The sequence below is a fragment of the Musca vetustissima genome, unplaced genomic scaffold (genome assembly GCF_032173495.1).
Source record: "Musca vetustissima isolate MV318-11 ecotype Yass unplaced genomic scaffold, APGP_CSIRO_Mvet_v1 utg77871, whole genome shotgun sequence".
Lineage (NCBI taxonomy): Eukaryota > Metazoa > Arthropoda > Insecta > Diptera > Muscidae > Musca > Musca vetustissima.
The window spans coordinates 48,150-70,396 of NW_026875082.1; the positions used below are offsets into that span (position 1 = coordinate 48,150).

Here is a 22,247-nt window from a genome sequence, read left to right on the forward strand (position 1 = left end):
CAAAACCCCAAAAGTGAGATATACAAAAATATTATAGACTATACAAATATATAACATTCAGAAAGAGTTCTTTAATAGATTCTGTATTTCAAAAATCTAATTGGAGACAATTGAGGCATACAATGCCAATTTTCATGTAAACGGCAACAAAAAATTGTCAATTAAAAAAACTGCGATAAATATTGCAAGGAAGATCGAAATTATTCTACTATTTACATGAAATCGGTAGATTTCATGTAAATAGTGCGCCAGAGTTACTAAATAGAGCTAATAAGACAAAACTCAGTACTAATTGGAACGTTTATAGATAACAGTTCAATAGGTACAAGAATGAAATCAAGAAGGCTAAACGTGAGTCTTGGGTCTGCTATAGTGAATCAATCGAAGGAGTTAACGAAGCGGCCAGATTTCGCAGAGTACTATCTAAAGGTCCAACGTCTGGGAGCAAGACGCTCGATCTTCTATCATCAACCCACTTCCCTAGCATTAACCCACCATAATGAGGATTGGCATTGTGCGCATCGGCATATGGTTCGAACGAGGGAGGAGGAGATGCTGATAGAAAATACTATAAGCTACCCAAAACTAGTAAATAGTTTTCAACCAAACAAATCTCCAGGTATAATACCGGCCATGCTGCAACACGCAGATGAACGTGTATTAGCCTCTCTGGAAGACATTTTTAGGGTTTGTCTACTCCTATTGTACATACCTAGTCTATGGAAAGAGGTAACTATGACCTTCATCCCGAAAGCCGGGAAGCCGAGTCATACGCTACCAAAGGACTATAGACTGATTAGCCTCTCTTCCTTTCTACTCAAGACTTTAGAAAGGTTACTAGACTCAGAATTAGGAATACTATTGACCAAAATAAAATTAGCAACTCCCAGCATGCCTACATCAAAGGCAAATCACTGGATACAGTCTTACATGAGGTGGTTGGACGCATCGAGAAGAATATGGAGTCCTCCGGTTACACCTTGGCAGCGTTCCTCGATATTGAGATAGTTTTCAACAATGTGAAGCTAGAGGGCATCCATTCTGCTCTCGTAAGCACAGGTATTCGCTCACTTCTAACGGGCTGGATTGATAGAATGCTGGAAAGCAGAATTATCAGCTCATCCTTAGGAGAGAGTTCCGCGAGGAAATCTCTCAACAGAGGCACACCACAGGGAGGAGTATTATCTCCTCTTCTATGGCTTCTGGTAATACATGAGATAATGCTGGAGTACGACTATATTAAAATAGACGATGATGTAGTCTTGCTGGTTGGTGGGAAATTTCTAACGACCATTTCAGATATTATGGAGAGCGCCCTTTCAACTCCGTCCAACTGGGCACACGCCAAGAGTCTTGGTATAAACCCAAGACAGAATTGGTGCTCTTCTCTAAGAAACGTAAGATCATAAACTTCCGCTTGCCATTTTTAGGAGGCGTGACCCTATCTCTTTCAGAAGAAGCTAAATACCTTGGTACAATCCTTGACCGTAAATTAACGACGAATAGGAATGTTGAGGAACGCTCTAAGAAAGGACTAATATCACTCTACTCCTGTAAGAAGTAAAGAGCTGGGGACTAAGACCGAAGATCATACATTGGTTGTATGTGACGGTCGTACTCCACATTCTTACTTATGGTTGCCTTGTATGGTGGCAGGGGGTCAAAAAAAACTGCTGACAAAATTAAATTCAATACAGCCATCGGCTTCGATCCTGATTACCAGAGTGATAAGAAGCACACGGCAACCAACCACTGGACACTCTGATTAAATTCCAGGCTCTCAGATGTGCCCTGAGGCATATCTCTGTAAATGTCCATCACTGAGTGGCAGAAGACATAAACAGTTTGAAAAGTATGAAATTAATAATATAGGTTTCTTCTTCAAAATAAACCCCAATCAGATTCTAGGCTTTGTCAAAAATCTGGCACGGCTAAAATAATCATCTTCTAGGCTCTCCAACTCCAACTATTTCTTCCTCTCTTCCATTTTCTTTCCTTTCCCCCTTTCCTTTCAGGTATCAAGGATAATCACAATGGAAAATAATTATCCGAAGAATAGTATGCTAAGTCTGAAAAGTGAGTTTTTTAGGAGAAGCTCTGAAAGTTTACGGACATTATCTCGGGAGTGATGTAAGATAGAACATTGAGTGTTTTACTGATTTTAACGAAATTTAAATATAAGTTTGGTAGCACTTCTAAATATAAACTTTTTCTAGCAGATTATAGCTAAAACCGACATAGAATACTTTAGCATTCTGCTCTCGTAAGCACAAAATCGACCACAATCAGATCCTAGACTTTGTCAAAAATTTCGTATGGCAAAAATAACCACCTTCTAGGCTCTCCAACTCCAAATATTTTTCCTCCCTTCCATTCTCTTTTCCTTTGCCTATTCTTTTCAGGTATCAGGGATGACCACAACGGACAATTGTCTCTGAGTGAACGATTGTAATTAGTAACTGTACATCCCCAACCAAACCTACCATCAAATGGGACGATGACGTTACAGCCCACTGCAGATGCTGTGAGGACGAGGGGCGACGCAGACAATCGAACATCGCTTATATCGCTGTACAGTTTTTGGCCTACAGACGGCATAGATTGGTGGGCGCTCTTTTTCCACCCTGTCTAACCTTCTACTCTACTATGGAACCTACCTTAATCTACAACATCATCACAAATCTAAAGTGACTGGAACAGCGCAACCTGAACACCTAGACCGTTATTACTAAGGTATTCCAATATGCACATGTACTTCATTGTATTCCGCTCCCTCTAGGTTTTTGGTAAGATTTTTTTCAAAAATTAAAAAGAAACACACACACTTCGTTATATTTTTTTAAGTTTATTAACACATATGGAAACAATTAAGATTTCACTCTAAAAAACTATAGGATTTCGCATTTTTTTAGAAATTAAGCTTATCTAAATCAAGGAATAAATAGCACAAAAAATATTCATACATATAAAGCATATTAATATATAAACATGTATATATTTTCAATATTTGGGAAAAAAAACGGAAAACGCAAAAATTTGCAAAATGTCAAACAAAAGTCTGGGAATTTTCGATAATACTTATTTTTATTCTAGTAGAAGTTGTTCATTTATTGCTTGAAGGGAACTTGAAAACGCCCTTGCGTTGGCTGCGATTTTCACCCTGTAAATATATAAAAAATTGTTTATATGTGATCATAGACTACTCTTGTTTATGAAAAAAAAACTTCTTACTCACCGCTAAACGATTTCCAAATAAAATGACAGCTTTATCTTCTTCGGGTGGTGATGAAAATTCACTTTGATTTGTCGTCGGCGTTCTTCGGCTTATTTGCAGTTTTTGCTTAATCGCCTGCGAGACAATAACTTTACGGCTAACCGATTTCATGGCCATTAACAAATCCAACCATGTCCATGTCACATTATGATATTCCAGCGTGGGTATAACCAACGAGAAATCGGTAATATCTTCCAGATTTTTCTCCTTATTGCCTTTGTAACTAACGCGCACCGGTACCTCAGGAATTTTAATATAGATAAATAGTTTGTTTTTCTCCGCCCGTTCTTTCATCTTTTCCACATCATCCTTTTCGATTTTGACATAAAACTCGGAATCTTTCGATGACTTCTTTGATTTGCCTTGCTTTTTGGAAGATTTCGCCTGGACATTTGATGACGACGAGGAACCGGATGAATGTTCTTCCAAATCATCTACGGCATCCGTTTCCGAAGCATCTCTGTCGGGGAAGCAAAATTTCAACATGGTAGAATAGAATTTCTTTGTAATTGCTATGGTTATGGGGGCAACGTTAATTTCAAAATGCTCCTTAACAGATATGCCACCAACAGGTGGCTTTTCACGACAAAATACCCGCAATACACGTTTGTGGGTGTCAACCGGCATATCCTTTTGTATTTCGGTGGGCACTAAAACTTCTCGATAAATCTCTCGTGGTATCAAATTGTTCATGCGTATATTGCCCAATTCCAAGAGATGTTCTACAGAATCATCGCTTTTCGATTTCTTCGTATATAAGAAACCACTTAGCACCAGGTCAGCAATACCAATTTGACCATCCGTTTCGGTTAGACGCCACTGGGCCCGTTTAAAGCATATTTCATTGGCTCTGACAATATTCACAGTCTTGTCGGATCGTACATTGGAGATTTTACTCAGTTGGGAAAGTTGGGTTTCTTTGTAGCACAACAGCATGCTATCCAATTCTTCACTTAGGGTATTCAATTCCTCTTTGCTGTCACGGATAAGTCTTTGCACGCGTTCATATTCCAATTTCCATTCACTGGTATCACTTTCATCAGCCCTCTGGCTGATAAAATGAATGTCTTTCTCCAATGAACGTATCTTCATCAAAAGGCTTCGTATCAGGGTTTGCTTCTGCTGTATTGGTCGCTTTTGATCTTCTGTGGAATGCAACTGCAATTGGAAACGCATTCGGGCCAACTTTTCGAGGGCTTGTTTACGTTGCGGTTCCACATACAGTAAGAGATTGTTGACAATATCCAAAATCATGGCATATTGCAGTGAATTGGTGCATACATCCAAATCATGATGCATCAGGGTGAAGGCATCCATCGGATCATCTTGTCTCTCCCAGGGCGATAATGTCTCCTCGGATGGTGGTGGAGGCATATCGGTTATGGTATTTGGATCTACCGTATCACCATAACTTACGTAGAAAAATTCACATTTACATCTGGAGACAATACGCTGCAATTGTATGGGCTGATTTCCGCCGGAATTTTCATTTGATGCAGCGCCGACTGTTTCGCTAACCACACCACCAACACTACGACCACTACCAACCAAATGTGGAATGTCGGGCAAATCGTTTATAACAGCATCATCCTTATCTTGAATGTTATCCACAGTTAGCCACATAATATTCGTTTCCAAGAGTGAATCATGTTCCCCGGCACTGACCGTGGCATAGTACTGCATGCATTCCAGCAAACCTTTCCATGTGGTCTTGGATACCAAGGAACGATCACGCCAAACGGGACGGTGAACACGTTGTAGTATTTCCGCTTTGGCAGCACTTATAATCACATAACCGGAAGTTTCCGAACCTTTCAGTAAAACTTGTGAATTCACCAAGGATATGGACCAGTTCTCGTGAATAACATCGTGTGCTGAACATGCTTGCAAACCTTGTAGTTGTAGTTCACGAGATTGTGTTGTCTGATCGTCGCTGTAGACATTAAATTTATGATCAGCTTCGGCAATAAGTTGTTGCAACATTGCTGTAGCATGACTGGCTGGTTGTGGTTTGTTAATGGTGGTGTTTGTTGTTGTAACTGAAAAAAAATCGGAGTTTATATAAAAATGAGTATCAGCGGGCGGAAAGGAGGGTCACTGTAAGATTTGAAAATCTAGCATATTTGTACCATTCTTTCTGGTACCTAAGAAGCACAATTGTATGTATAAACATTGACACATTTTCGTAGACAAAATCGCAACCGCCTGCAGCTTCAGAATTTTTAATTTCATGTTATGAATAAAAGCGGAATACAAGTATACTAAGGATATACACGATTAGTTACCTTCCTGAGTAATGGATTCCTACATGGATAAAAAAGCAAACACAGACAGTTTCAACAAATCGGTACATTTTAACATATGAACACTGGGTGCAGGACGTTATAGATCGAAATGAAATTAAAATTAAAAGTCGTTGGAAGATGAGAACACTCTACTTTAAATCTAATATTGAGAAAATATAGAAAAATATATACTTTCCACAGTTCCTTCGCTTCTAAAGGAAACGCCCTTTTCACTCTCCTTTACTTCTCAAATATTCAGTATGAATACAAAACCTCCGAATGAAATAGTCGCTGATTTATCACATTCATTCTTCAACCTAACCTATGCCTGTCCATCTAGCAATAATTCATTCTTCTATAAAATGTATGTAGTATATCTTACTCCAAAATACTTACTTGGTAGCACTTCTGCTGTTGTACTGGGCAATGTACTATCGCTACGTTTATTATGCATTAGTGTCGAATTTCCTTCTTTTCGATAGCTTTTAACCGCTTCCGTTGATAGATTATTTTTCAATTTCTGTGATTTCATAAATGAATCAAATAATGCAAAGGCAATATCACGATTATTTTTTGTCCATGCCCCTTTTAGGTCATACACCACCAGTTTATGTGTTGGTGTGGTCGATTTTGTTTTTGTTGACTCTTCGTCATTGTTCGATTGTATTAGAGCTTCACGACCATACGAAACACGTCCCACACTCAGGAAATAAAAATGCACTATTTTACAATTATCTGCATTGGTTATATTCTCGGAGGAGCTATCGAATTTCTCTTGCTCAATACTCTTCAACCATATCTCGGCATCATTCAATTCGCAATTCATATAAACGGTAGACCAATCGGCACGTGGACGATGTATCAAACCATCATCGATGGGTGAGAGCGACAAAAGATATTCCGAACTAAAGGAAACACGACCACCATTCAATTGAAAACCTTTATGACGGGCATGAGACATCCAATAGAGCACTTGAAAACGATGCAAGCTCATTTGTAAATTGGCCTTCTTGTAATGGCGACTAAGTTGTTTTTTACGTGGCCTTACATTATCAAAGACCGGTCCCCGGCGTGTGGGTCGTGTTACACCCGAAAGTATAAGTTTCAAACTTTCAAACCATCTCAGTGTACTGCCATACAATACCAAGCTAGGTATATCATATTTCACATCTACGCCAGGTTTTGATTTCGTTTCAAACGATATCCATATATTCAAACTTATAGAACGGAACGCTCGAAATGAGTCGTGTACTTGATTACTGGAGTATTCAGGCAATTTATCTGGAGCACAAGGCATTACAGCATGATGATCATTGGGATTCGCCAAACAAATCCAATTCAATTTGAAAGTCAACTTTAAGTGCGGGAAATGTAACAGACGGCAATCATCATACCGCGAAGCAGTTCTCACAGTTACATTTAATTCGCCACGAAACATTATCTTGGCATTTGTCCATAAAATACCAGCATTGTTCCATGTTAACTCCATTTCCTCTGTAGTATTGTAGGGATCCAAAGAGGCATGCAATAAGACAGTAAATTGTTTAACAATCATTGTTAAACGTCCGTGGAAGAGTAGGCGCATTTTATCCCAAAATGGTAAAGGCGGACTTGGATCTTTGGAAGGTGCAGATATTTTTTCAAAGCTAAGGTTACACTGAGCCATTACAGGCTCCCAGCATGGACCAAATGCATAACTACAAAATTCCAAATCACAATTAAAGTCATGATAGAACTTTAAGGCAGTCATGCTACGTTGCACAACATCCGTGCCGAAGGGTTCACCAACGTCGATATACACATCACGCTTGGCGCGTTTCGAAGCGGCTTGTTCGGCGCCACACAGTGTGCCAAACAGACTCATTGTTTTCACATAAAACATAGGCTGTGGGAAATCTCTTAGCATAAACTTCCATTCGGAACAACTGACATGTACATTGCGACACCAAAGTGTTGTAAATTCCAGACCTTCTTCAGGCCAAGGACTCTCCGAATCGATTTCTCGCATAATTCGCGTTACATTGTCGGTGCCATGTATTGATGGATCGGCCATTGCCATAATCTCGACATCGTTCATAATCCACGCCAACAGGCGTGTTCGTACCGGTCCACTTTCTCGTATTTTCTTCGAACGTTGAATATAAATTTCCGAATTTTTCTTTACCAATGTGGCATGGAGACTTTCTATTGTTCCAGCCGGCACTAGAAGTGTTTTCGAACAAATCTCAGCAATTTTCTTATCAAATAATGTTTTACGTTTAAGGCCTTCAAGGTATTCATCTACTAATAGAACATAATTATCGCGAAGTTTAACTTCAAATGGATCATCACTAATTTCCAAAAGGAATTCTTTAATCTAAAAAAATATTTAAAAAAAAGATTATTATTTAATTAAAAATAAGACAAGAAGATATTATGTGGCCAATTTCTTCGCATAAAATGTTTCATTTGCAACAAAATATGCACTAGAAGTTAAAAATATATTATAAAAAAATAATTTCAAAACTAAAATTTAAAATTTTAAAATAATTCCAGTTTTTGTGAAAAAATCGATATTCAATTAATTTTAAATTTATACGAGTATTCACCTGTATAACCATGTCGCTTGGAAGAGGCGAGCTAGCCGTAAATGGTTTCTTAACATAATTATGAACAAGTTTCAACCATTTAAAGTGGGAAATGAATTGATTATTTACGGCATCATAAAAGTCATGGTCATAGGGGAATATTGCCTGTAAGAAGAAGAAAACAAATTATGAATTTTTTAAAATGAACTAGTTAAATAAATAAATTGAATAGGACATTTTAATAATGATCATTGGCACTCACTTTAAAACTTCCAATTGTTGTGACCCAAACTTTGTTTGTTGGCAAAACAAAACCTTCACAGTTTACACGTTCTTGTGTCAACATATCCAATTTTGCCAATGAATGTATATCGACATCTTTCAACGTGAATATGTGTTCATCGTCAATTTTTATAAAGATATTTTCGGCTGATATAAAATTGCCTTCTTTGCGACTAAAGAAGAGGTTCTCCACAAACCATTGCATAGAATGACGTTCGGATAATTTAATTTCGAAAATTGTACTTCGCTCTGCTGATAATTCAATTATTAATTTCTTTGAATTATTTTCCATTGGTGATGGTTCAGATGATGGTGTGGTTGTTGTTGTTGATTTGGCTTTGGAAGGTAGGGCTAGCGAAGCTTTTAAATCCTGCATATCTCTAGCCAAGGTGAGTATATGCATGTGTAAATTTGAATTCCAAATAGCTTCAGTACTTCCCGGTATATATACCGACAACTTGGGTCTCTTCAGTTCCGGAGTCTCGTATTCCAAACGTATTAACTTACAATTGGCAAATATATCTGTAAAATCTGTTAGACACAATGAAGATGCTGTCATGGAACGCATTATTGCCATTTGAAATTCTTCCAGTTTTAGGTGGGTTATTTGATGTGTTCGGGCTAAGGCAATTTCCGAAAAGCTTAACAATAAACAAGCTTTGTGATGGTTTATAAAATATGCAGTAATATCTTTGATTTTTGCCGAAATCAATAGATTGTTGGCCGTTGGCTTTTGTGGAGGCGGCATTACATTTGATTTTGTACTAGCACCTGTTTCGTTTTTAAGGCCACCATATTGTTTAATACAACAAACGGTTTTTATTACAAACGTTGCCAGTGTCATACTGTACTCTGTTCTAAGCGTGTGAATGGACACTTCCAACTTGGTAGCATTCGAATATGAACTCAATTTCACTAAACTAACACCGATGAAGAATGGCGAACCCGGAGAGTGTGATTTCTTTAGATTATTGGTATCATTGATTGAATTTCCCAAGGACCACCATAACGATTCTATCATCAGTTCTACACTCCAGTGACGTTGATTAAATAACATATTGAATATCTTGGTTTTATAGAGGGAACTTCGTTTTTCATCTGTCTGTTCCAACACCAAACGTGTATGACTGACGCTCATGCCAGCATGTTCGTCATCGTCCAGTTTCATTAGCATTGAAACATTCCACAGTTCGGCACATCCTTTGACCACAATATGTTTCATAATCCATTCGACTAAACCATTTTTGGGGACACTATCGCCTAACAGTTTACTCGAAGTTTTCATCGTACTTTGTACGGAACCCAAATTATCGGGCAAAGATTTCTGTTGCAATAACATTGAAAGATGCTGCTGCTGTTGTTGACGTTTTCTGGATAGGAAATTATTATGCACCCAGTCATAGATCTCACTATGATTGTATATTATTTGAAAAGTTTTTAGTTTCACATATAAATTCAGTATATCATTTTTTAGCTAGAATTTATAAAACGAGAGTTTATTGGCTGATCAAATTTTAAATCAATATAATTTACTTACCATGGAATCTATAGTAAATTGTTCAATGAAAAGCAATTTTTCATATTTCGTATCGATATCTAAATGTTGCAGTGTTACTTTGGTAAATACTGTGGGTAAATGAACGTTTTCATTGAATGATTTTGAATTGAATTCTCCGGTTATCTGGGGAAAATATGTTAAAACATTATTGTATTAATGTTGTGGTTATATTGTTTATTCATAGTATTTTTGGCTGTGTTGGTTTTGATTCATCAAGACCGTAAATATATTGCTTGATTGTTTATTGCCATTTGTTTCTTTGCCTAAATATATACTTACGCTAAACAATTGCATTTTTGCACTGAAATCATTCTGGGAATTCTCCTTCACAGCCGAGAATGTTGCAGCTTTTATGATGAAACTAAAATTCTTTGGTATTATTGGTGCTATCTTGTGATAGGATTCGTTGTTATAGCTTGACTCCTTTGGACAATGTTGAGAAATGGTTGATTCGGTTTTAGGATCGGGTTTTGTTGTTGTCATAGTATAACCACTACTGGAACTGTCTTTGGTAAAATCGTGTGAAGGTAATGTTCGTTTTTTGGCTTCACTCAAGAATTCATATAGACCACCGTGAATAGTTGATTTTGCATTATTCATAGCTAAAGATAATTTCTGCAAAGAGAAGATAAATTAATTAAAAAGTAAAGTAATTAAAAAGTAAAGTAATTGAGCACTGGAAAAGGCATACTCACATCAACGGACAGTTGACCATGTGATAGTATTGTGGCATCCAAAGATATATCAAAACTTAGCTCACCCAAACATGGTCGTATTTTATTTACATTTTCCAATGATTGTCTACGTGCTGAACAATGTCGCAGCATTTTTGCCTGAGAATAAAAATAAGCTATGCAATGTTGTAACCTCTAATTACATATTTAATGTTCTTACCTGGGCCTCAGTAAGGACGGCATTTATCAAGAGTATTTTAGCATTTTGTACAATGCTACCATCCAAATGAAGTTCTTTGGCTGTGGCATGTATAAACCAGCCGGGATCAAAATCATTATTCATTAATACCACAGATATGTTATTGATATGAACTGCCATAAATTGAGCACAAGTCAAAATACTTGGTGGCACTTTAGCATGTCTGAAATCTGGTACTCCCTTTCCCGCTCCAATGTCTCGTCGAAAGTTAGTTTTACGTGACGTTTCCTGTGACAGGCCCTCATTTTTTGTTGTTTGTATATCTTTGTTGATTCGAATATCGCGAATATATATCGATACTAATTTTGTTACTTCAGTACTGAAGAAACTACTGCGTAAACAAATCTCCTCAATTTGCTACAAAAAAATGGAAAATATTCAAGATATGGATATCGATGTCATGTAATTAGGAAATACGACATCGACAACAATACTTATACTAATTTTAAAACAAATCTTATGGAGTTTTCATATTAACAAAACTCAGCATATAATTAATCGAATCCCTTTCACTAATTAATTAACCAACCCATAATTAGTTCCTATTGCAAATTGTATATCGAAACACGTCATCGTACAATTAAGCCCTTAAACAACATTTCAGAAAAATAAAAAACAAAAAAACTTACAACAGAAAATCCACTTTTGCTGACGTGAACATTTTTCAATGCCAAATAGGGTAGATTTATACGCCCAATGCGAACTTTCACTCGAAACTTTTTCACCAATATCCAACTTATGAAAGCAGGCAATATCCTTAAAAAAGATAAACAAATGGATAATGTGAAAAACCAATGTATCAACGCCATGGGTGACTAAGGAACCCATGGATGAAATTTTTATGAAGAACCACTTACCAATATACAATAACGAACAGGATAGCAGATAATATAAACAATTTGAACATCATTTTGATAAGAATTGGAAATGATCCCGGAAAATAAACAATTCCAGCAGCATTTTCCTCACCAAGAACGAAGTAAACAAATCAGCAGTTCAGAACATTGATGTCCATTCACAATGGCCAAATCAAATGACGGACAATAGTAAAATTATATTAGGACAGTATCAGCTGTTTAAAGGGTACTATAAATCGAAGTCAGAAAAGGGCAGATGTTTTACATACAGTTAACCTAGTAAATGTTTCCAAACGACGATTATTTTATTAAATAGAAAATAAATTGTCAATGCATGAAATTGAAAACATAAATAAACATACAGTTGTATTATTGCCACAAAATGTCACAATTTAAAATACATCTCTTATATTTTCCGATACGTTTTGGGATCAATTTTTTTTGACCACCTTTCATGTCAAAACGATTTTGACATACCTTATAAATATGTCTGTATATGCAACAAACACATACATACATTTGTCAGTTACAATACCGAACATGGTATAATTAGGTTCGTTCGTTTACTCAATAATTTGTACGAATTTGTACAAATTATTACAAAATGTTGTTCGTTTACCCAAAAGTCCAGTAAAAGAGAGTGAATTGAGAGAGCAGATTTGACAGTTGTGTTACTGAGTATTTGCAAATTCTTACAAGGAAAATTTACTCAGTAAGAATTTTCTTGTACCATCAGCTGATATTTAATCAGCTGTTTTGTTATGTTTTGTAAACAAACAAAAAATTGTTCTCAAGAAAATTGATTGTTTTGTGAATTTTATTTTGATTTTGTATCATTAAATACCAAAATGGATGAAGAAAACGCAAGTATTTAAAAATAAGAGTAATAAGAGTAATTGGCGAACGATTTTTTAGGTTCCAAATCGAAACAAAAAAGTGTGCATCCCTAACATGTCTGGAACACCACCCCCATATCAATTGCAGATACAGGAATAACAGGTCACAACCCTTTTAAATGTTTATGGGGAACAAACAACATCAATTTTCCGCTTGTTATCCATTTTTCTAATAAAAATGCTGTCTTATAGTTTGCGCCAGGATTGGTCTTGGCCGATTTGGTGTTTGTTTGTTGTTTTAATCAGCTGTGTCGAAACAATCTTTTTACTGGATGTTGTTCGTTTACTTTTTGCAGTTTTCTCTCTTGAAAAGGAAAAATTCGTATTTACTCTCTGCAAATTCTTACTGAGTAAATATTACTGGGAAAGTAAACGAACGAACCTATTATAGAAGGTAACAGCAAAACCCAGCTGATTTGGCTCCAACGTAATACTAGTGTCAATATGAATTTGACAAATTATGTTTTTAACCCTTTCAGTGTTTTTGTCGAATATATTCGACATTTAAAATTACTCTGTTTCTTTGGGATTTTTCGGTTATCCTATGTACCGTTACAATTGAAGTTTTGGTTTTTGCTGAAAGATAGACAAAACTGTCCGAGGGTTAAAATAAAAATTGCTTTTTGTTCTAAACTCTGTGCCTTTATATGATTTTAAATACAAAAGTTTAGATTTTTAATCCGACAATATTTTTTTTGACACTGAAAGGGTTAAAAAATCACCCAACAGGAAAATTGGGAACGCATACAATTCGAAATTATTCTCTATTAAATGTCCTCTAGTATTCAATTTAGTCAATCTGCCAGCTGTGAAAGTTTGGGGAAGCAAATCTGTCTTCATCAAATAACTCGCTATTCCCAGCATTTTCATATGTGTTACACATATAAGTGGCAATGGCTCAATTATAGGAAAAATGTGGAAGCGATAGAAATATAAATTTGATATATTTTCATTCATGTTTTTCAATTTTATTTTGAGAATTCGAAAATTTTACATTTTCAAAATAAATATAATTTGTGTGTTTGTTTACTTTTGTCGGTCAAATGACATTGACACTAATATAACTTACAACAAAAATTGCCATGTGGTTGTTGTATCGTTTGTTGTACAACAACACTTGCTGTTACCTTCTATTATTATACCATGATACCGAAATAACATTTGTTTACAAATTGAAAACAATTGGTCTGTTCCCGGACTACAATAATCTACTAATTTTTACTATTTTCTTCGATATCATAAAGGAAAAATTGTTGTCATAGTAAAAAATTGTACATTCTTGGAGGTTCAGGAACAGACCAAATGTTTTTACAACAGAATTATTAAAAAAAATGTTTTCCGAAGACGTGTGAAAGCTGGAGAAGGCAATTTAACTAGGGAAGGAACGCCACCCAAAGGTAAATCATTCAATAAGTATAAATCAGTTAATAATAACTTTAAATATTTTCAAAAGGATAGAATTTAAAAGCAATGCCGTCTTAATCGGGAAAATGTGTGTGTTCCGCTTAAAAAATACGTATGGTAGTGAAATAAAATCGATCAAAGGTCATTACCTCTCCATCAGTCTTCAAGATATGTTCGCAAGCAGTCATTTTGGGTACGTTGGGCTGCCTTAAAAAAACGGTAGGTTAAAAATGCGGTACAACTTGACCAACAGAACAAGGTGAACATTCTTTGCTTACGTGCGTGTAACAATATTTAGACCGAAGTGCTGAATGCCTTCCTCCTCTCTTATACAGCACGCTTATGTTGGTTTCCCCCACTTTTCTCTCTTCGATGAAATTTTTGCTGTGCTTCATTGAATATTAGTTTTTCTTTTTCGAACGAAGGAAATGAAAACAAAATGAATATTTTGTAATTTAATGACATTCAATAACGACAGTCATGTTGTGTTTGGCGTGCTCATAATTTTACTTTTGACAACATTCAGCTTTCAAAATTTAAATGAAAATATGTACGCACAAAACGGGTTCAATGGCAATAATTACAAAATATTTTTGATATTTTGAAGTTCCCATCCTCTACAATCTATAAATATTAATTTGTGGCATCTCCGTCATCGCCGTTAACAAACAAGACGAGAGATGGCAACTCTGACAAGAGGCAACAAAGAAGAAAGCAAAAGATTGTTGCTCGCGAAATCTTCAACACCACAGTTGTGGCAAATCGACCTTATTTAAATTACAATTCCTTTTTATTGTTTTTCTGAACTTATATTAAATAAAATTTTTATTGAAGTGTTGTTAAGATAACCTCTGTGTTTTAATTCATCAACAACCACAATAACTATAAATTTTACCAACTGTAGTTATAGCTTAAGAACAATTTGAATCAAAAAAATGTAGATATCAGTTTTTTCTCAACACTCGTTGTGAACAGACTACGTTTTTTACTCAGCGCTTGTTTAAATATTTCTCTTTACAACAACTTCCCTGTTATAAGTGTTTTTAAGTGATATTCAAGAACTTTGCTTGACATGGCATCCTCCTCTGGGGGCAATTATTATAAGGACTTAGATCCCGATGGCGGTGCTAAATCTCCCAAAAGGAAAAAACAGAAGACGGGTGCTTTGGCTTTGGGAAATTCCTTAGATTTCCCGCTCTTGCCTCAATATAAAAATAAAAACCAATCATGCCCCAAATACATTGTAATGAAAACTAAAAACACTGAAAAAACTCTAAAATCGTTCAACATATTTCTGTTATCGAAAGCAATCCAAGGAATTTCTGCGGAACCCACTCTAAAAACCATCTTCACACGTGACGGCAATCTTATTTTTTTGACAAGAAATGAAGCTCAAGCAAACCGTTTTTTAAAAACCAAATATCTAGCTGGAATTGGTCCAATTGAATGCAGTTATCACCGCACATTAAATATCGTTAAAGGTTTTGTACACTGCGATCTGCTGACTGATCTATCCTCAGAAGACATAGTGGATGGCATGAAATCACAAGGCGTTGTCGACTGTCAAAAAATTACCAAATTTAGAGATGGTACTATATTTAACACTCCATCCCACATAATTAGTTTCAACTTATACGAACTACCCAAAACAGTTGAAATTGGTATCATAAATTGCAAGGTTAAAGTATATACTCCTAACCCGATTCAGTGTAAAAGCTGCGTTAAACTCGGTCACACAAAAAAATTCTGCAAAAATGCTCCCGCTTGTGATGTATGCTCATCTGCTTCGCATGATCCAATTTTATGTACAAAAGTGTTATGTATAAACTGCAATCACCAACATAGTGCAACCAACAAACAATGTCCAGCATTTCAACAAAGAAAAATGGTGCTCAAATACAAAATTGCAAATAAATGCTCTTTCAAAGAAGCTTTGATAAATACGCCTAAAATAGATACAACAGAAATACCAATTGAGAGTCTCTCCGATGCTATTGAAAGAAGAAAAAAGAGAATAACACATAACAGTAAACTAACCAACACTCAAAATCTCTCTAACGTTGATTCCCCAATCAACAACACCCACACAACACCAACAAAATTAATAAAATCCCCAAAACATACAACCCTGCAAGCTAGCGCAGAACAACCTAGCACAAGTAAAAATATTACAACCAATACAAAAACAAATACCATCACAACGAAAACAACTATAAACTCAGAACAATTACTCAATAAATTTAACTCCAAACTTGAGTCAATTAAAAATACCACCAAAACACACGGAAATACCTTTTCAACAAATGTATCTATCTCCGATGAAGAAGATACGAAGAAGAATAAACCAGCAAAAATAACTGCAAGAAGATCTGCGGTAGACAATCTTGAAGATTCATTAATGTCTGAATAAAGTTTTCTACACTCATCACTCTTATTCTTTTATATCTCCCCAATGAATCAGTTTAATATAATTCAATGGAATATAAAAGGTTTAATTAATAATTACATCGATCTTCAACTGTTATTAAAAGATCACAATCCCCATTTCATATCTTTACAAGAAACACATTTATCATACAATTCACAACCGATCTCCCCTCGTAATTTCACTCCATACGCAGCAAATAAACCGGAAAATATCTCGGCAAAAGGCGGAGTTGCTATATTTATTAATAAAAATATTCCTCATAAGCGAATTTTAAATAACTCCAAAATATTAAATATTGCAATTGAAATTTCCTTAAAAATAAAATTTACCATTATTTCAATTTACATCCATCCCAACGAAACCTTTGCGGTTTCCGACATATTAAACCTATTCATCAACATAAAAACTCCAATAATTTTACTTGGCGATGTAAATAGCTGGAACATCATTTGGGGTTCCAACAGAAGTAATTCAAGGGGACTTATTTTGGAAAATGCCCTAAATGCACAAAACCTTTGTATACTAAACGATGGCAAACCCACACATTTATCTACGTTCGGAACACATACCTACATAGACATAATATGCTGTTCGCCTTCGCTTTTATCCATGGCAAGTAGTCATACTTTAGATGACCTTTACAGTAGTGATCATTTTCCAATAATCACCAACATTGATTTTGGTACACCTGTCGCAAAGTTTAAACCATTTTATAAACATAATTTCAAGAAGGCAAATCGGAACTCTTTTAAAATGGATGTTGACACTTCACTAGATGCCAACAATCTTATCGGAAATCCCAACAAAATTAATGCCATTTTCACGAAAGCAATTAGAAATGCAGCCAATAATAGTATCCCAACTACAAGACATACAACCAAAAGATCTGTTCCATGGTGGAATAAGGAGTTATACACCCTACGCCAGAACAAGGTTTGCCTCTATCGTGCTTTTAAAAAGGCTCCTTCACCCGATAATCTTCTTTTATACAAAAAGGCCAACGCAAAATTTAGATTTGTATCTAAAAAACAAAAGGCATTGTGTTTTTATAATTTCACAAAAACTATTAGCCGTGATCTACCTCTCAGCTTTGTGTGGCATAAAATTAACAAAATATCTAGAAAAGGTAACTTCAACCTTTTCACGTCAATGATATCCAATGACATATGTATCAACGATCCCATCGATATAGCCAACCATTTTGGAAATAAATGGTCGGTCGAATCATCAAATAGCAACTTTTCTCCGGAGTTTTGCGCTGCTAAGTATAATCTTGCATCCTTTTCTAATCCTGCCTCAAATAAGCAAGCTGCTACAATTGAGGGTGAAATTGTATTTAATGAAATGCAAATAGCTTTTGGTAAAGTTAAAGGCACAACGCCAGGACGCGATAATGTTTCCTATCCCATGTTGAAGAATCTATCTAACAAGAGCAAACATAAATTACTTTCTTTTTACAACTCGGTCTTTGATACCGGAATCATCCCCCATTCATGGAAATCGGCAGTCATAGTTCCTTTGCCCAAACCAAATAAAAGTAAAACGGAGTTTTCTGGATACCGGCCTATATCTTTGCTGCCCTGCCTGTCTAAACTGTTGGAAAGGATAATCTCCAACCGCTTATCATGGTTTTTGAATGCTCGTAATTTAATTTCTATTAATCAAGTTGCTTATAAAGCAAACCAAGGTTGTACAGACGTACTTTTACACATCGACTTTTATGCATCCAAATCCATATCAGCAAGAAGTCACACATCAGTACTTTCGATAGACTTTGAAAAAGCATTTGATCGCATCGGTATACATATAATATTAGATTCGCTGAAATCATGGGGAGTTGGAAGGAAAATTTTAAATTTCATCAAGTCATTTTTGACTGGGCGCACTTTTAAAGTCAAAATCAATAACTATTACTCAAACCAGTTTGCTATGAATAATGGTATACCTCAAGGGTCACCACTGTCGGTAGTGCTTTTTCAAATAGCATTTAACCAAATCAGCAACATCATAAACAAATATCCTAAAATATATCATTGCCTTTACGCTGACGACCTATACATTCTGAGCTCGAATAAAGATAACGATGCTGCCAACATTCAATTTTCTAACATTATAAATGATATCAACACTTGGGCCAAAACATCTGGTGCCAAAATCTCTCCTACAAAATCTTCAATTCTACATATATGTCGGAAGCATAGCTGTAAACCCACCAACATAATAATCAACGGTGTTAGCATTCCCTACGTCAAGAAGCTTAAGATCCTGGGTGTAATTTTTCAAAAAAACTATCGGTGGAACGAACACATACTTAAATTAAAAAAGGACCTTATACCCCGTTTAAACATTATAAAGTACCTTTCACATAAAAGTTTCGCCCACATCAACACCCTTACTTACTTGGTAAAGACATTGGTGCTAAGCAAAATTGACTACGGTTTGTACCTTTTTGGGGACAGTCCTGTTTCAACTTTGAAACTTATTAAAGCCGTATACCACGATAGCATCAGGGCCAGCACATACGCATATAGAACTACTCCCATCAAAACCTTACTGATTGAATCTGGTTTGCCTTCTCTCGAGCATAGAATTCTCGAGTCTAGGAATATGTTACTGCCTAAAATCCTGTCATCCAAGTCTTCCGTTATTAACACTGATGTATCGAAAATTTTAAAAACAAAACGAAAACCTAAAAAAACATCAGTTGTTTACTATTCTATTAGGAATAACATAGTAAACTTTAGGGATAAGGTTACATGTTTTAAACCTAAATGCCCTTCATGGCTTTTTTCGGACAAATCGTGCATTGTAGGAAAAAATGGAACTTCAAACGAAATATACGCACACCATTTTCGATTTTTTTTCTTGCAGCACTCGTCTTGGCAGTTCTTATACACTGATGCCTCTAAAACAAACTCAGTCTCCGCATACGCAGTGGTTGATTCCAATGGCGATACTCTATCCATTAAAACCCTTGCTGATTTTTCATCTATCTTCACGGCCGAAGCTGCTGGCATTATAGAAGCTATCAATATTGCAATCCATTCACAACAAGAAACAATAATTATTTCCGACAGTTTATCGGTTCTAAAATCGGTGTTATGTACATCAAACAACAGTTGGGCTTCAATTAACAAAATTCGGGATTTGCTAACCGAGAACAACTACATAAAACTTTTCTGGGTACCTGGTCACGTTGGAATTGAAGGAAACGAAAACGCCGATAAAGCAGCAAAGTACGCCTGCACCGCTCCAGTGTTGTTAGATGGAATAATCGAAAAAATAGATTTAAAAACATTTATAAAACACAAACTTAAACAAAATGCTAAACAACAACACATGTTATTTGAACATGTGCACTATAACAAAATAAATCCTAACTGCATAGTGCCCGTCTATCCTACCAATGTACGTAAAAAGCAAGTGCGCATATTTTCGAGACTTCGAATGGGTCATACTATTGCCACACACCAACATCTCATTAACACAAGTTTTGACAACAAGTGTCCCAAATGTGGAAATGTCTACACAGCACAACATATTTTAGAAACATGCAACGCTTTCGACAGAGCCCGCCTCAACTACCTCAACAACGATGGAACGAATATTTTAATATCACCTACTACTGTCAATATTAATAAGATATTTAACTACATACGTCATCTTAAAATTACTATTTAATAAAATTATTAAGAATTGTCAACCGATTTAGCTGATGGCCATTGTAGCCAATGCTAGATACTTTTATTATTAGCATTGTATTTACTACAATGTTAATACTATAATAAATAAATAAAAAAAATGTAGATATTTATTACATTGCATTTTTTTGGCCGCCAGTCATGAAAAAAAGTATATCTGCGTATTTATATGCAATTTTGAATAGAATTGTTCTTTTTAAAATACTTTAAATCTTTAGAAAATATACATTTTTAATATTTTTAAAAAAGATGACAATCGACGTGGAATTTATTTTTCAAACAATTTGAAATTGATAGATGAGTTCCAAATTAAAAAGAGCTGTCACCTAATTTATCAAATGAAACTACCTTCTGTAATTATGCCATGATTTTATACCAATTTCAATTTATTTCATAAACGAGAATCTAGCCCAAAGGGCCAAGAGCGATTCAAATAACAACAAAATATAGACTACCAAAAGCTTAAAATTAACAATGTATTAGCTTAACAATATCTTAACGTCTATTCCGTTGGAGAGGTTAAAAACCTTTGTACTTCAAAAACATTTTTATTATTATAATTAGATTATTTGATGTAGCGTCCGGGCATAAAGGGGCCAAGGACTAAGAAAATTTAAATTTATATGGCTTTCATAAAGCAGAATATTAAGTTTCTGCTTTATTTTTCTTATTGGAACTGTATTTACTATACACATTCAACTTTTTTAAGCAACTCTGATGCTGCCCTTTACGTTCCTCTTTTGAATTTCATTCCCCTTGTCACTTTTCTTACTTCTCTCTCATAAGAACTCAGCAGAACTGTTTACAACCAATGAAAACATTTAAATATGTATGTATAGGTAAACAAATATCAGCTTACTGATATTTTTATAATATTTTAATACTAGTTGAAACAAATACGATTTAGTTCTTTGATTTACTCCAAATCGATATGGACGGCATAGTCTATACACATTTTAATGGTTTTTGTTGTTGCTGGTAAAAAAGTAATACTAGTGTCACCGAAAAGTTAATTCAGAATATAAGCGGTCTTTATTAACAGTTCTTAACTCACAAGAACTCCTTTTGTTAAAATGATCCAAGCATTCAGAAAATTGGTTTTTGTAAGTTTTCACTTGCAGTTACCTTATACCATGTGAACATTCATTAATAGTGTAATAACGACTTGTTTATACATTTGTACGGCGGTAAATATATTTTCGGTAACCGTATACCCAATACTCATCAATGATATACTCTTAAATGTCCAAGCCAACACATTGAGTATTACTAAAGCCGTTGTGAATTATTGAGACGTAGCGGCTCATGATTTTCTACTCTTATTAGAATAGTTTATGTGAAATTAATTCCAATTTTTAATATATTTACATATTAATGTCATAATATTATTGATGGCATAACAGAAAGAAATCGCCTTAACTTTCCTATTGCTCTTACCGAAAGAAGGCAGCCGCCACATAGTAAAAATAGTATTCAGTTTAGCAGGCATTTCGTCGCCGTTATTAAGTACGTTGTAGTACTGTCTGGTTCTGTGTATATCATCAATTACTCTTTTTTCTATTTCCAGTTTAAGATAGGGATACATAGTCGAGAGTATAAGTCGACTTTTCAATACAAAAATTGGATTAACCGATTAGTTGAAATTCGATTTACTTATCCCTATCATCAATTACCAATTACTCTAAGGTCGGTTTCCATTTAGTCTCCATCCCACCTCATTCGTAAACTTTCTGTTATACCATTTTCAATTCATCTTTATCGGCCATTTTGGCTTCTCTCCCCATTCGTTAGCAGGTGGAACGTTTTTCAATTTGTCTTCAGTCGGAGAAAAAGGTGAAAAAATAATCATCGGGATTGGGCATTTCGATTTTTTCTATTTCTAGTTTAAGAAAATTAAAAGGAAATCTCAAAGTTTTCTGCAGCATAATAACGCGAAAATGTTAGAAACGGGAATCAGCAAAGGTTAAATTCTTTAGATTTCGTGAAAGATAACGTAAACGTGTGAATAAAAAGGCAAGCAATTGAAAGTGAAAAATCTTTTGATATTGCTCTGTAGTCACGA

The 22,247-nt window shown here is 35.3% G+C and overlaps 1 protein-coding gene across 1 annotated transcript; it reads right to left on the bottom strand.

The window, feature by feature from the left end:
- Nucleotides 1–3,103: 3,103 nt before the first annotated feature.
- On the bottom strand, nucleotides 3,104–11,809 carry LOC133337610 (protein hobbit). Its single transcript, XM_061545821.1, has 11 exons — nucleotides 11,757–11,809; nucleotides 11,529–11,655; nucleotides 10,861–11,256; nucleotides 10,662–10,799; nucleotides 10,246–10,581; nucleotides 9,946–10,089; nucleotides 8,389–9,882; nucleotides 8,148–8,291; nucleotides 5,956–7,915; nucleotides 3,236–5,313; nucleotides 3,104–3,160 (listed from the first exon to the last, which is right to left on the bottom strand). The coding sequence occupies exons 1-11, from the start codon at nucleotides 11,807–11,809 to the stop codon at nucleotides 3,104–3,106; spliced, it is 6,927 nt and encodes a 2,308-aa protein (XP_061401805.1).
- Between the last annotated feature and the right edge of the window lie 10,438 nt (nucleotides 11,810–22,247).

Bases quoted from the DNA above. Each gene is read 5' to 3' on its own strand.
- LOC133337610 (XM_061545821.1), bottom strand. From the start codon at position 11,809: ATGATGTTCAAATTGTTTATATTATCTGCTATCCTGTTCGTTATTGTA. The intron at 11,656-11,756 runs GTAAGTGGTTCT...ATCTTTTTTAAG, and splicing joins CTGTTCGTTATTGTATATTG to GATATTGCCTGCTTTCATAA. The intron at 10,582-10,661 runs GTGAGTATGCCT...TTCTCTTTGCAG, and splicing joins ATGGTCAACTGTCCGTTGAT to AAATTATCTTTAGCTATGAA.